We start from the raw sequence: 15,863 nt of genomic DNA on the forward strand, positions 1-15,863 counted from the left end.
CCCCTTTTCCTCCCGCCAGCAGGCCCCCCAACACGACCCCGGGGTGACTCGGGCCTGGTCCCGGACGCCCCGTCCATCCCGGCCCCAGAGTGGAGCCCAGCTTGAGTGGAGCCCAACTTGGGGTGCATGCTGCGTGCGTGCAGGGGTGCTTGTGGGCAGGGGTGGTGCCCCTGGGTCAGGAAGGTCCTTCCCGGCCTCAGTTGCCCCAATCTGAGCAATGGGGACAGAGACCCCCCACCTCTAGTCTGGTGGTCTTGGGTAATGGGCCTGTGGGGCAAGAAGGGGGGATTCGGGGTCCCTGGAGAGGGAAGGGGGCTACCCCGCCTGCAGCCCAGACGCCTGCTGCTTTGCTTCTCTCTCTCTTGCTTCTGCTTTTGTCACCACTCAGATGGAAACAGGGCCCCCACCCCCCCTGCTCTCTTCCCGCCAGGAGGCCCCCAAAGGCTGGAGCTTGCTTGCGGAAGCTGGGGAGTTTTGGGGTGCTCTCAGCGTCTGGGTCCCCTTTCCTTCCCTTCACCTCCTAACAAGCCGCATTCAGTTCCCTGTTGTCTGAAACAAGCCAGGGTTGGGGGTTCTGTCCCAGTGTGGGGTTTCTGGCTCTCGTCTCAGGCTGGCTTTGGGGGGGACACAGGGGTTCCCAGGCCACCTTGTTCATTCCACTCCAAAGCAGGGTTTGGGGGGCGCTGTCACCCCAGGGCTAACTGCACACACTTCTGCTCTGGGAAGAGGGCCAGGAGGGCCTGAGAAGAGAGGGTGGCCCCCTCCCCAGCCCCCCTCAAGGGCGGCCCACCGTGCAAGGAGGCGTGGTTGCTCCTGCCGCCCCAAGGAATGTGCAGGGACCGGAAGGGGCTGGTAGGCGGCCCAGGGCAGGTCCCAACCCAGAGGCCCCTGGAAGAAACTGGGGTCTAGGTGCCATGGTTGAGGGCGGGGACAGGAGGCCATGGGGGCTTTCCTAGCCCCGCACAGCTCAGCCAAGGCTCCCCCTGTCCCCCACAGCAACCCGGAGACAGCCGACCTCCTGGGAGAGGACCTGCAGCAGGTGTGTGCCGGGCGGGCCCTGGGTGGCGGGACTTGCTAGTACAGGTTCCCAGGAGGGCTGGGCCGGGATGGCAGTGGGGGGCCCGTGAGTCATCCCCAGGCTCTAGGCCACGGGTACCCAAGAGGAGGGTTGATGGACACGGGTGGCTCCTGCTCAGAGAGAAAGGATGGGGGTTGCCCCCCTAACCCCATGACCTCCACATCCCCTTGCAGGTGGAGCAGCGGCTGGAGCCAGCTAAACGGGCAGCACACAATGTCCACAAGCGACTACAAGGCTGTCTGCAGGGCCAGAGTGGAGCCGACATGGACAAACGGGTGGTGAGTCGGGTCCCCAGGCCGGGGCTCAGCTAGAGGCCGGGGTCTTGGCCAGACTGAGCCTTCTAGAGCCGTCGCACAGCAGAGAGGGCGTTTGCCTTGTCCACGGCCAACTCAGCTTTGATTCCCATACGGTCCCCTGAGCTCGGAGCCAAGAGTGATCCATGCATCACTAGGTGTGGCCCCCAAACAACAAATGACAAAGACTGCTGTGTCCTGAGACTCCCATAGGCCTCTCTCGGTGACCCACCTCCTAAGACTGGTCCTGGCCTGTGACATCACTTTGGACTTCTCTGACTAGTCATTACTGCTCAGTGCAGAGCAGGTACCTCTACTGGGACAATCCTAGAGGACTCCCTGACGGAAGTGGCGCTGAAGCTTAGGCATGTTCCTCCCCAGGATTTACTACACCACCCCCAGCATTCATGGAGCGATTATGGCTCATGTGTCACCAGGACACGCCAGTACTTGCTTCACATGGATTCCAGGCCCAGCCTGGCCAGCACTGTTGTTTCTATCCCCAGGAGGAAGTGAGAATTCGGTCCCACGACTGGGCGAGGGCATTCTGGGAGTAAGGGGCCAAAAATGAGAGTCGAGTCCTGGCCTTGCGACCGCAGCTGGGTTCTCTGGGAGCGGGGAAGGAGGCCCATTTCTGGGAAGTGGCCAGAGGCCCCGGGCTGGGCAGAACCCTAGAAGCAGGAGAAGGAAACCCTGTATGGTTTGAGCTAGGCTGTTTGAATCAGCCATTCCGTCTTCATGACCTGCAGGAACCCCCTGCCCCAGCCAGCGGCTTTTGGGAGGAGACAGGAACCTCAGATGGGAAGGGCCCTTTGCACAGTCACAGGGAAACGTCACCCCCCCTCCCCACTGTCACCACCTGTGGCATGACACTCCCTGCTTTTTCCTCCTATAACTTGGACCTCCATGTGGAACTGCCTGCAAGGAATTCAGGACAGCACCTGGGCTAAGGACATACGTTTTTGATTGTTTGGTTGGTTTTGTTTTTGTTTTTTGGGCCACACCTGGTGACACTCTGGCGTTACTCCTGGCTATGTGCTCAGAAATCGCTCCTGGCTCGGGGGATCAAACTCAGGTTCATCCTAGGCTAGCGCAGGCAAGGCCACCGCTCCGGCCCTTGGTCATATGCACTTAGGTGTGAGCCTGGGTTCTGGACATGAGCACTCCAGTCAGTGTCTAGGATTTTTGGACATGTACACTCAGGCTCATTCCTACCCCTCTTTGCAGAAAAAACTTCCTCTCATGGCGCTGTCCACCGCGATGGCTGAGAGCTTCAAGGAGCTGGACCCCGATTCCAGCATGGGGTGAGTCCCCCAGGGCGTGTGGGGCAGGGTGGGGGAGGAAGCAGAGCCTTCACCCTGGGCCTGTGGGAGCCCACTGCCGCCTGTGCTCGCAGGAAGGCCTTGGAGATGAGCTGCGCCATCCAGAACCAGCTGGCCCGCATCCTGGCCGAGTTCGAGATGACGCTCGAGAGGGACGTTCTGCAGCCGCTCAGCAGGTTGAGCGAGGTGACGCACATCGCACACGCAGACACACGACACCGACACACATGCAACACACACGCAAGCTCAGGGGAATTGCATGCACTTCCCTGGCCCCAAGTGCCCACCTGCCCGGCCAACCCTTGGCCTCTCCCCTTCGCCACAGGAGGAGCTCCCGGCCATCCTCAAGCACAAGAAGAGCCTGCAGAAGCTGGTGTCGGACTGGAGCGCCCTCAAAAGCAGGTGGGAGCACTCACTGCTGGGCCCTCAGGCACGCTTGTGGGTGGGGAGGGGCCTGTGCACAAGTCCATGCCAATCGGGACCACCCCAAGTTCCAAATTTAGGAGCAACACCAGCCACTCCCAGCATTTCTCATCTCTGTGGTGCAGGGTAGGTGCAATCACCAAGTTTATCAGCAGGAGGCACCCCGGAGCACTTTACAGTGCACACTGCTGACATTTGGGCCCTTGGAGCTCTTGCATCCGTTTTTGGGGGGAGTGGAGAGTGAGCATCCTCCCAAGCAGTATTTAGGGGACCCAGAGGACATTCCCTGTCATTCTTTTTCTTTCCTTATTATTATTTTTCTTTTTTTTTTGGTTTTTGGGCCACACCCGGCAGCACTCAGGGGTTCCTCCTAGCTCTACACTCAGAAATCGCTCCTGGCAGGCTTGGGGGGATCATATGGGATGCCGGTATTCGAACCACTGTCCTTCTGCATGCAAGGCAAACGCCTTACTGCTGTGCTATCTCTCCGCCCCCCCCCCCCCATTTTTTTTTTTGTTTTTGTTTTTGGGTCACACCCGGCAGTGCTCAGAGGTTCTTCCTGGCTCTACGCTCAGAAATCACTCCTGGCAGGCTTGGGGGACCATATGGAATGCCGGGATTCGAACCACCATCCTTCTGCATGCAAGGCAAACGCCCTACTTCCATGCTATCTCTCTGGCCCCTCCCTAGCATTCTTTAGCTTACTGAAGTGAGCACTTCAATTCATGACCCCTGGGGTGTGGTGTTTCGTGCTCCCTGCAGAGCTGGCAATTGCCAGGGCTGCACCTAGGAAGACTTGGGGGACTGTGGTACCTGGGGTGGAGCCGAACTCAGCCACAGCAAAGGCCAGCACCATACATAACCACTGTGCTGCCTCTCCAGCCCCCAACTGGCTTGTGTAAAACCCAGAACCCTGAGTGGTATAGAGAAGGGGGACACTTGCTTCTGACCCAACATGGAGTTTCACCACCCTCTTTGGGTCTTTCCCAGACTCAACCAGGCAGCCAAGAGCTCGGGCAGTGGTCAGGGCCTGGGTAGTGCTCAGGGTGCCAGCACCGCCAACAAGATGGAGACCTTGAAGGAGGAGGAAGAGGAGCTAAAGAAGAAGGTGGAGCAGTGCAAGGTGAGGGTGGCTTGGTGGCCTCATCTGTATGGGGGGGTAGGGCTCGGTGGAACCCCCTGATCAAAGATTAAAAAGCTCCAAGAGGGCTCGGAGAGATAGCACAGCGGCGTTTGCCTTGCAAGCAGCCGATCCAGGACCTAAGGTTGTTGGTTCGAATCCCGGTGTCCCATATGGTCCCCGTGCCTGCCAGGAGCTATTTCTGAGCAGACAGCCAGGAGTAACCCCTGAGCAATGCCGGGTGTGACCCAAAAACCAAAAAAAAAAAAAAAAAAAAAAAAGAGTGCAGGCTGGGAGCTGGAGTGATAGTTCAGAAGGGAGGGCATTTGCATTGCATGTGGTGACCCATGTTTGATTCCAGCATCCCATAAGGTCCCCGAGCCTGACAGGAGTGATCCCTCAGCAAAGCCAGGAGTAACCCCTGAGCACTCTTAGGTGTGGCCCAAAAACCAAAAGAAAAAACGTCCAATTTAGGGAGACTAATAGGAGAGCCAGGGACACGCCTAAAGGCCTCAGCATCTTTGCATGCTGAACTTGACCCCCAATATTGCATGGTCCTGCAGCACCACTGAATGCCCCCCCAACAGTAGAAGGGTTTCCTGTGGGCTGATCTCATGCTGGCTCAGAGGCAAGAGCTGTCTGGGACCCTCTCTGGCCCTTCCCAGGCCTGTTTCTCCTCTGGGCACTAGCCACACTGGTATAACCTCCCCACTCTGGCCCCCAGGATGAGTACTTGGCCGACTTGTATCACTTCGCCACCAAGGAGGACACCTACGCCAACTACTTCATCCACGTGAGTTTCTTCAGTCTCCACTGGGATCCCTGAGAGGAAGGAAGGGAGGGAGGGCTGGGCTCCCCTGACTCTCTCTGTGGGGTGCCCTCTCTGTGCACACAGTTTATGGAGATCCAGGCGGATTACCACCGGAAGTCCCTGAGTTCCCTGGACACAGCCCTGGCCGAGCTGAAGGAGAATCACAGCCAAACCGGTGGGGACCCTCGCACCCTGGCCCCTTTCTGGAGCCAGGGAGGAGCACCCAGAAGGGATGGCTCTTGTGGAGCCCAGGTGGAAAGAGGGGGTGCAGGCTTGGTTGGGATGCACAGGATGGAGGCAGGTGAAGGGAATGGGGGGCATCGTGGGAATGTATACTGGAAGGTGGGGTGGGGAGGGGGTCCTGGTACCCCAGCCTGGGTGCCCAGGGCTGGGCAGGGACCTGGGCCTCTGATGTGTCTCGTCCCTGCAGACCCCTGCCCCTCGATGACAGCCACCCCCTTCTCCAGGGTGTATGGGGTGTCGCTGGGTGCCCACCTGCAAGAGCATGGCCGGGACATTGCGTTGCCCATTGAGGCCTGCGTCCTGATGTTGTCCCACGGCATGAAGGAAGAGGTAGCAAGCGCCCCAGTTCCTACCCTTGGGGCTGTTCCCGCCACTGGGGGGGCACTCAAAGGACAGAACCTCAGTCTGGACCCCCATACTTCTTGGTCTTCCCGGCGCTGCCTCTGGCGATAGCCCAACACCTGGGCACCACAGGGCTGGAACCATAGCACCGTGCAGAGGGCATTTGCCTTGCACACGGCCAACCCGGGTTCAATCCCTGGCATCCCATAGAGTCCCCCGAGCCCTCCAGGAGTGATTCCTGAGCATAGAGCCAGGAGGAACCCCTAAGCACCACCAGGTGTGGCTCCAGAAACAAAACAAACAAGCCAGCACCGCCTCTCGGCTGCACCCACCCAGCTCTCATTTCAGCATGCTTTGGCGGGAGGGCCCTGGGGGAAAGCTTGCCCATGGGGCCACCCCACATCCCTGAGGGCGCCCAGTATAAGAGAGTCAAGTTCTATGCATGACCCTGCCAGCCTCAACCTTGACTATCCCGGACACCAGAATTTGGCTCTGTCCAGCCTCCAGACACCCTGCCCCCCCTTACCAGACAGTCTCCCTAAAACTCCTCCACCTTCTCCCACTGATACAGAATTCCAGACTCTCCCAGCAGGTAGCACCCTGGCATTGTGCCCGTCTTCTCTGGCCCACACCCAGCCTGACACCCCCTCTCTTCCCCAATGCCCTCCCCATCCCACAGGGCCTCTTCCGTCTGGCAGCCGGGGCATCGGTGCTAAAACGCCTCAAACAGACCATGGCCTCGGACCCAGGAGGCCTCCAGGAATTCTGCTCAGACCCCCACGCTGTGGCAGGTACATGGGTCTGGGCAGCTTCCAGCTTGATGTTGCTGGCAAGACTTCAGTTCAGGTCCTCTTGTTTTCTTTGGGGGCCTCCACTGGACAGCTGGGCCACAAGCTCTATACCAATCAGTGTTTGGGAGCTGATGGTGTCCTGATTGGTGTCCTGATCGGCCCTAGTCACAGAGGCTCTTTTTTATTGTTATTGTTGTTTTGGATCACACCCGGGGGCGCTCAGGGGTTACTCCTGGCTCTGCACTCAGAAATCAATCCTGGCAGGCTCAGGGGACCATATGGGATGTTGGGATTAGAACCACCATCCATCCTGGGTTGGCTGCATGCAAGGCAAATGCCCTACCTCTGTGCTATTTCTCTGGCTCCGAGAGGCTCTATTTTAAAAAATCTTTTTATGGGGCCAGAGAGATAGCATGGAGGCAGTGTGTTTGCCTTGCATGCAGGATGGTGGTTCGAATCCCGGCATCCCATATGGTCCCCCGAGCCTGCCAGGAGATTTCTGAGCATAGAGCCAGGAGTATAACCCCTGAGCCCTGCCGGGTGTGACCCAAAAAAAAATTCTTTTTTTGCTTTTGGGGTCATGTGCGTGATACTCAGGGACTGTTTCTGGCTCCGTGCCCAGGAGTGACCTTTTATTTTTTAATAATAATATATTTAAGCACCATGATTACAAACATGTTCGTAGTTGGGTTTCCGTTTTAAAAAAGGAGTGACCTTTGCACTCAGGGGCCCATTTGGTGGTGCCAGGGATCACTCTGGGTTTGGCCACATGCCAGGTGAGTCCCCTCAACTCCGTTAATTTTGGGGGAGACACACTCGACAAAATTCAGTGGTTGCTTCTGGCTCTGCACTCAAGGATCAGTCCTGGTGGTTGCTGGAGGAGAGGGACCGTGTGGGATGCCGGGGATTAAACCCAGGTCACCACATGTAAGGCAAGTGCCCTCCCCACTCTCTCCACTATGCTATTGCTCCAGTCCCAATGCCTTTTTTGGGGGAGGGGTTGGTTTTTGGGTCACACCCTGTGGCTTTCAGTGATTACTCCTGGCTCTGTGCTCAGAAATCATTCCTGGCAGGTTCAGGGGACCAAATGGGATGCTGGGACTCGAACCCGGGTCTGTCCTGGGTCGGCCACATGCAAGGCAAATGCCCTACCACTGTGCTGTCACTCTGGCCCCAAGTCCCAATGCCTTAATTTCTTTTTTTTTTTTTTGGTTTTTGGTTTTTGGGCCACACCCGGTAACGCTCAGGGGTTACTCCTGGCTATGTGCTCAGAAGTTGCTCCTGGCTTGGGGGACCATACGGGACACCGGGGGATCGAACCACGGTCCGTCCAAGGCTAGCGCAGGCAAGGCAGGCACCTTACCTTTAGCGCCACCGCCCGGCCCCCGCCTTAATTTCTTTTATCATTTTATTTTCTCAACCTAGGGATTTTTTTTTTTCTTCTTTTCTTTTTGGTTTTCAGTGATACCTTGTACTTACTTAAGCTCAGGGATCATTCCTGGGGGTGTTCAGAGGACTACTGAGGTCCCTTTTTCTCCCCAAAAAACAAATAAGTGGAGAGAGAGCTTGAAGAGGGGCTGGGGGTCCCTTCCTGGTGAGAGCGGAGTACTGGGAAGAGGTTGGGGTTGTGGTGGGGAAGGCTTCACCTCTGACCCCTATGGCATCCCTTTAGGTGCCCTCAAATCCTACCTGAGGGAATTGCCAGAGCCCCTGATGACCTTTGACCTCTATGATGATTGGATGAGGGCCGCCAGGTAAGGCAGCTGGACTTGGGGGAAGGCCAGGGAAGGGCCAGGCACAGAGGTTTTGCTCACCAGCTCTCCCGCTTCTAGCCTGAAGGAGCCAGGCCCCCGGCTGGAGGCCTTGAAGGAGGTGTGTAGCCGTCTGCCCCCCGAGAACCTCAACAATCTCAGGTGAGCCCCAACCCTGTCCTAGCATCTACCCCCTCAGGGCCCTGGGCTTGAAGCTTTTCCTGGTAAGTTTTGGGAATGGACCTAGTACACTAGTTATCTTTTTCTTGGGTGGGGGCACTCCCAGCAGCACTTAGGGGTTACTCCTGGCTCTGCACTCAAAATTACTCTTGACAAGCTCAGGGGATCATATGGGATGTCAGGGATCTAACTCTGGTTGAGGGAGTACAAGGCCAACACCTCCCCAGCTTGGCTTCAGCTCCCACACTAGTTCTTTTTTCAGAAAAGAAAAACTTTCATTGTTGGTTTTCGTTTTGGGTTTTTTTGTTTTGTTTTGTTTTTCAGTTTTTGGGTCACACCCAGCAGTGCTCAGGGGTTCCTCCTGGCTCTATGCTCAGAAATAGCTCCTGGTAGGCAAGGGGGACCTATGGGGTGCCTGAATTTGAACCAATGACCTTCTGCATGAAAGGCAAATGCCTTACCTCCATGCTATCTCTCTGGCCCCGTTTTGGGGGTTTTTGGGTTTTTTTGGGGGGGGTTGTTTTTGTTTTGCTTTAGTTTTTCCAGCAGTGCTCAGGAGAACGCTGTGTGATGCCAGGACTGCCTACCGAGGTCAGCTACATGCAAGGGAAATGCCTAACTCCTGTCATCACTTGGATTGTAGGCCAGAAAGATAACACTGGAGGGAGGGCACAGCCAACCAAGGTTTGATCCCTGGCATCCCATAGGGTCCCTGGAGTCCACCAGGAGTGAGTCCTAAGCACAGACCCAAGCATAACCCCTTAGCATCACAGGGCAAAAACAAATAAAACTAAATGACTTGAAATGTAGAACCATATAACAACCACAGTGCAGAGTACAAATCCCAGCTCTGCCTCTGGGGTTCCTGGGGTGTCTGACATGCAATTGGCACTGCTATAAAAGGATTCATTTTCTTTTTGGCCACACCCAGCAGGGCTCAGGGGTTACACCTGACTCTGCACTCAGGAATTACTCCTGGCAAACTCAGAGGACCATATGGGATGCCGGGGATCAAGCCACAGTCGGTCACATTTAAGGCAAATGCCCCACCCACTGTACTACCACTTCAACCCCAAAATGATTCATTTTGAGGGGAGTTTGGGACCACTTGGGAGTCCTCAGGTATGCATGTAGTGCTGGGGAGCAGTCTGATGTCCTGGGACCATATTCTCAGTCCCCTGAGAAAATTCTCGAGGTTTCCATGTGTGGTCTCTTGACATTTCCTGGAAGCCCCCACTGGGCAATTCTCGACCATGCCATGCCAGGAAGGAGTGATTCAAGAAGTTGTGCATGACCTGGGCCCACCTTTTCTCTCCCCCCTCAGGTACCTGCTGAAGTTCCTGGCGAGGCTGGCTGAGGAACAGGAGGCGAACAAGATGACACCCAGCAACATTGCCATTGTCCTTGGTCCCAACCTGCTGTGGCCCCCTGAGAAAGAAGGGTGAGGGGCTATGGTTGGGTGAAGGTGGTTCCCACTTCCACCTACTGTTGGTGCTGTTTCTCTGCCTTTGGGAAATGCTGCTCTTAGGGCTTTGGAGGGGCATTCTGGGCAAGGGATTGAGGAGTACGTTATGTTTGGTATGGAGGCTTGGGAGTGGGGCATGCTGAGCAAGGGTTTGAGAATGACGTATTCTGGTTAAGGGCTGGGAGTGAGGCATTCTGGGGGATCTCCTCTCGGTGCCCGGAAATGTGATTTTTGGACTGCCTCATTCACCTTCCAGGCTCAGAGTCTTTCTCTGCCACCAGCTCCTGTTCCTGCTAGAAATGTTAGACACCTTGAAAGTTTTTATTTTGGGAATGTGATAAGATCACGGAGAAATGTTTTATAAACTATAAAGGGCTATGCTATGGGAGAAAGTTTGGTTTTGGCTTTTGTTTATTGTTTCTTGGGCCACACCCGGTGACACTCAGGGGTTACTCCTGGCTCTACGCTCAGAAATCACTCCTGGCAGGCTTGGGGTACATATGGGATGCCAGAGATCAAACCCAGGTCTGTCTCAGGTCAGCAGCAGGCAAGGCAAAGCACCCTACCACTATGCTATCTCTCCAACCCCTGGGAGAAATTGGGGAAGGGGGTTGGAGACCACCACCAGCAGTGCTGTTCCCAGCTCAGGGCTCACCACTGGTGGTTCTTGGAAGACCATGAAGCGATATCATGCTGGAACTCGGGCGTCCACCATACAAAGCCTGACCTCATGCCACTGAACCATCTCCCTCTGGCCTTTGGGGAGAAATTCTTTCATTTGCTGCTGTAAGCACAGAACCAGGAGAGGCCCCAGAGTCACTCTTATCTTGCTGGGTAGAGAGAGGCATCAGAGGTGTGACCCTGCAGAAAGGCCCTGAGCTTGCAGGCCTACTGTGGGTTCCCCTGTGACCCCCCCCCCCCCTGTATTGTGAGGGGGGCGGGACCCTGGAGACTGCTCTCTGAGATCTCGCATTTCCTGCCCCTCTGTCTCAGGGACCAGGCCCAGCTGGATGCGGCTTCTGTGTCATCCATCCAGGTGGTGGGTGTGGTGGAGGCGCTGATTCAGAACGCAGACACCCTCTTCCCAGGAGGTGACCCTTCCCCCTCGCTCTCCCTCCCATTGTTCCCTGCCTCTGCCCAGCAGGGCCCACTGGGTTCAGCCAAGCAGCCCCAACATCTGGAGATGTTTTCTCTTAAATGGGGGCCTCCCACTAGGATGGCTGGGGGGGGTATCCCCAGAGTGTGGGGCATTTGGGGTGGGTGTGGACCTAGGTGTGAGTCACTGCCCCCTCCCCTCAATCTGCAGATGTTGCCTTCAATGTCTCCGGCCTCTTCTCAGACCTGGGCCCCCAGGACAAAGTCAGCTTCCAGCCCACCTCAGGGGAGCTTCCGGCTACTGATGTATCAGGCCCAGCCAAGGAAAGGTGAGGACCCGTGGTTCTGGGGAGCCCCCAGGTCCCACCCACCCCACATGCTGGCCTGGAGTCTAACCACCAAGCTTCGCACTGGGGTGGGGGTGGGGGCGGTGCCAGCAACAGGGGAGCCTGGATATGGAATCTGTGTCTGTAGTAGGTGCCTGGCCCAGCAGGGGGTGCTATTTCTAACCCTGGCCATTGAGGCTGCTGTAGGGGACAGAGGCAGGGGTAGATCCTTCTGGAAATTGCACAAACCTCCTCTCACCTGTGCATTAACCTTAGTGGGGGCTCACATGTGACTTGGCTGGCCATTTCCTCCGAGCAGGTTATACCCAAGGACACCTGCAGGGGCCAAGGATATGATTTAAAGGACAGCATATATGCACAGGAGACCCAGGTTCCAGCCCCAGCACTGGCAGGTGTGTCCCCTCCAGAAAAACGTGGAGGGATCAAAGCGATAATACAGTAGGAAGAGCATTTGCCTTGCACATGGCTGACCTGAGTTCCATCTCTGGCATCCCATATGGCCCCCAAGTCTACCAGAAGTGATTCCTGGGCACAAAGTCAGTAGTAACTCCTGGGTACTGTTGAGTGTGGCAAAAAACAAAAACGAAAGTAAAAATAAGGATTGGAGAGATCACCACACTTACCTGGCTTAATGTGGATCCAGTTTAATCCCCAGCGCTTTATATTCTGCCAAATACCACCAGGAATGAGCCCTGAGCATAGAACCAGGAGTAGCCCCTGAGCACTTCCAGGTGTGACCCAAATTCTCCCCTAAAGTGAAGGTTCCATTCTTGAGGGGCTAGAGATGGCTCAGCAGCCGAACCTCATATTACTTTGTAGGTATGAGGCTCCTGGGCTTGATTTCTGGTACTTTCTGTCCCCCTCACCCCCAAAAGAGTATGACCAAGAGACTATAATAAGGCATCAGACAGGTTTGGGGGGGTCCTGTGGGGTAGTGGTGTTAGCTACGAAGTCACACAGGACCCTGAATGAGGAAACACTGGGTAGAGGCCTGGAGGAGCCGAAAGGAACACCCCTGGAATAGTCCAGTCATGTGACTGAGGTTGAGCCCTGAGGCCCCTTCAGGGCCCCAGAGCTGGAGATTCACGGATCCAAGTCCTGGGCACTGTCAGGGTCATCTTCCTGGGGGGTGATTCTGGGGATACATCTCAGGCCCAGCCCAGGGAGAAAGGGACAGACTCCAAGAGCACCTGGACAGCCTGTTGGCCGGACCCCTCTTCCCCCGTTTCTGGGAGGCCCCTCTCTGACCTTTTCCTCCCATTGCAGGATGGAGGCTGAGCCTCCACCCAGGCCGGCCTCCCCCAAGGTGAACAGGAGCACCCCAGAAGTGGCCCCCGTGGTGGAAGATCAGACTAAGAGGAGTGAGTGTTGGAGAGGGGCAGGGGGGACAGACGTGCAGTGGGGAGACAGGGATAGGGAGGGGCTGGGTGGTCCCAGGTGGCTCCGCAATTTCAGGCAGCCAGGGTAGACAGGGGAGTGGCATGATACAGCCCTGCTCGGACCTGGCTTGGCTGGAGTCACCATCGTGCACACAGCTTGTGCTCACAGAGCATTGAGCAGAGAGAAGGTGGAAGAGGGTCTGAGGACCCCCAGGGAGGACAGCAGAAGGAGGTCCAGCCACAAAGCTTTGGTCTGTCCTGTCCTTGCAAAGTTCTGGCCACTATTCTGGTGGTGGGAAAGCTTGACGGTCGAGCCTGCGCTGTGTTTGCCCGTGCCCTGTCTGAGAACAGAGCTGGGAGTATCCCCAGGGGCTGGATCAGTGGTGCAGGTGGTAGGGCATTTGCTTTGCATGCTTTTACCTAGGATGGACTGTGGTTCGATCCCCAGAACCTGTGGGTATGGCGGAAGGAAGGAAGGAAGGAAGGAAGGAAGGAAGGAAGGAAGGAAGGAAGGAAGGAAGGAAGGAAGGAAGGAAGGAAGGAAGGAAGGAAGGAAGGAAGGAAGGAAGGAAGGAAGGAAAGAAGGGAGAGAGAGAGGGAGGGAGGAAGTAAGAGAGAGGGAGGGAGGGATGGAGGGGAGAAAGGGAGGAAGAAAAGAGGGAGGAAGGGAGGAAGGAAGGAGGGAAGGAAGGAAGGAAGGAAGGAGGGAAGGAAGGAAGGATGAAGAGGGAAAAAGGGAAAGAGGAAGAAGAATGAGGAGCAGGGGGAGAGGAGAGAAGGTGGAGGGAGAATAAATAGGGTAAGAGAAAAAGGAGGAAGAGGAGGAGAGAGGAGGCAGCCTGAGCCATATCACAGTAGGGAGGGCATTTGCCTTGCACATGGTCGACCCGGGTTCAGTTTTTGGGGTTTTTTGGGGGGTTCTTTTTTTGGTTTTGGGTCACACCTGGCTGCACTCAGAAGATATTTCTAGCTCTGCACTCAGAGGTTGCTCCTGGCAGACTCGGGGGACCATATGGGATACTGGGATTTGAACCAGGGTCCATCCTGTGTTGGCCGCGTGAAAGGCAAAAGCCTTACCGCTTTGCTATTGCTCTGGCCCAGCCCCTCGACCTGGGTTCGATCTCTGCCATCCCACAATACCCCTGAGCTTTCCAGGAATAGTTTCTGAGCACAGAGCAAGGAGTCAGCCCAGGTGTGGCTCAAAACCTGCCTTCAAAGAAGAGAAAAGGGAGGGGGGGGGAAATGGATGCCCTAGCCCTTTCCCGGCACCCCAGTGACTCGCTGGGAACCAGGCATTTGTGGAGGTGGTGTCAGGTATTGCTGGGCCCTCTCATCCACCGAGGGGTGAAGACTTTCACCCCATCTTACTGAGGGGGACACTGAGGCCTAGAGGGTAAGAAGACAGAGACGGTCTAGACCTTAGTGCTGCCTAGAGAAGCTGTTTTAATGCTGAGTGGGCTTCCTAGAGGAAGTGAGCCAGACCCATGTATGGGATGGGAACACCTAGGTAGGAGGTGCCTTTCTGCCTCCCCGTTGCACACAGAGCCCATTCTTGGGTGCCCTGACTTCCATTTCCTTCCCCTACAGCCAAGCGCCCTGCACCTGCCCGGCCTATCCTGCCACCGGCCCCCCAGACCTCCGGCCCCCGCTCCTTCCCGCCAGCACCTACCCTCCCCCCTGGCTCTGGCAGCCCTCAGACCCCCCGGGCCCTGCCCCGCCGGCTGGTTGGCAGCAACATTCGTGCCCCCACTGTGCCCCCTCCATTGCCCCCCATACCTCCCCAGCCTGCCAGGCGCCAGAGTCGACGCTCACAGGCCTCTCCTGGCCCAACCTCCCCAGGCCCAACCTCCCCAGGTCCGGCCTCCCCCAGCCCATTGTCTGTGAGTGGGCCTGAGCAGGGGGACCCCGGGGGTGGCCCGGAGGAAGGAAGGATCCCTGAGTCTGGAGCCTTAGCCCCCACACCCCTGGCCAATCCCCGTCAACCCAGACCCAGGAATCTTGCCTCTGAGACCGACTGAACTGCCGGCTTGTCCCAGCACCCCTCTCCACATCACCCCCTCTTCTCCCCATACATCAACCCCAAGGTGGGGGACCCCAGCCTTTGCCTTCCAAGTGCCTTTGGTGTCTGCTGGGTGGGTCCCCACAGCAAAGAGGACCCAGAACAGGGCCCCATTTGATGCCTTCCCTCTTCCAGCCCAGTCTCAGGGTTCCCTGAGCTGATTCCCCCCCCCTGGCAGGGTTCCAGGGGCGCCCCCAGATTGAAGGAGATTTTGCCACGTGCCTAAAAGTCCTTCTAGGGCTTTGATTCTTTTCTCTTGCCAATATATTTTTTGTAAGGCTGGTAAATAAATTATTTTGAGCAAAACTGGAGTGCATATCTACAATTTTGGGGGTTTTTGTTTGTTTGTTTTTTGGGCCACACTCGGTGACACTCAGGGGTTACTCCTGGCTATGAACTCAGAACTCGCTCCTGGCTTGGGGGGACCGTATGGGACACTGGGGGATCAAACCTCGGTCCTTCTTAGTCTAGCACATGCAAGGCAGACGCCTTACAGCTTGCACCACCACTCTGGCCCCTTATCTACATTTTTATAACTGGGGAGAGGGAGGCCTTTGTCTTCTCCCCCTGAAGAAACAGCAGTAGCTTCACACCTCGCTTGGGACCACATGCTTTCTGTTTGGGTCCATCGGATCAGCCTGACAAGAACTCAGCTAAGGGGCCGGGCGGTGGCGCTAAAGGTAAGATGCCTGCCTTGCCTGCGCTAGCCTAGGATGGACCGCGGTTCGATCCCCCGGCGTCCCATATGGTCCCCCAAGCCAGGAGCGACTTCTGAGTGCATAGCCAGGAGTAACCCCTGAGCGTCATCGGTTGTGACCCAAAAACCAAAAAAAAAAAAAAAAAAGAACTCAGCTAAGACCATTCTGGGCCTTCCAAGACTACTACTCTTGTCCGTGAGGCAAGAAATTGGGCTCAGGATGGTCTGAGCAGGGCTTGGTAGGTATATGTGACCATGATGGGTCCTGCACTCTGGGATGGAATTTGGGGGCTTGTCCTGGACTTAGCTTTTTTTCTTCAGCATCTTCATCTAGAAAACCAAGTTACTCTCCTAGTGAAGAAGCCAGCCCCAGGATGGAGAGAACCCAGGGAAGGTGGCCTTTGTGTCAGCCGCAGCTCCCAGCTCTGACCCTGGTGCACTGCCTCCATTAGCTGCTGAGCACGGAG

General features: G+C 56.4%; 1 protein-coding gene across 1 annotated transcript; it reads left to right on the forward strand.

Annotated features, from left to right (window-relative positions):
• The first annotated feature begins 940 nt into the window (after positions 1-940).
• SH3BP1 (SH3 domain binding protein 1) lies at positions 941-14,848 on the forward strand. The gene is made up of 17 exons (XM_049772466.1): positions 941-1,039; positions 1,252-1,356; positions 2,599-2,675; positions 2,768-2,879; positions 3,019-3,095; positions 4,107-4,239; positions 4,961-5,029; positions 5,132-5,222; positions 5,478-5,620; positions 6,312-6,423; positions 8,096-8,177; positions 8,256-8,336; positions 9,679-9,795; positions 10,813-10,910; positions 11,126-11,243; positions 12,528-12,622; positions 14,228-14,848. The coding sequence occupies exons 1-17, from the start codon at positions 941-943 to the stop codon at positions 14,656-14,658; spliced, it is 2,040 nt and encodes a 679-aa protein (XP_049628423.1). The 3' UTR covers positions 14,659-14,848.
• Positions 14,849-15,863: the final 1,015 nt, after the last annotated feature.

The sequence above is a fragment of the Suncus etruscus genome, chromosome 4, assembly GCF_024139225.1.
Source record: "Suncus etruscus isolate mSunEtr1 chromosome 4, mSunEtr1.pri.cur, whole genome shotgun sequence".
Taxonomy (NCBI): domain Eukaryota; kingdom Metazoa; phylum Chordata; class Mammalia; order Eulipotyphla; family Soricidae; genus Suncus; species Suncus etruscus.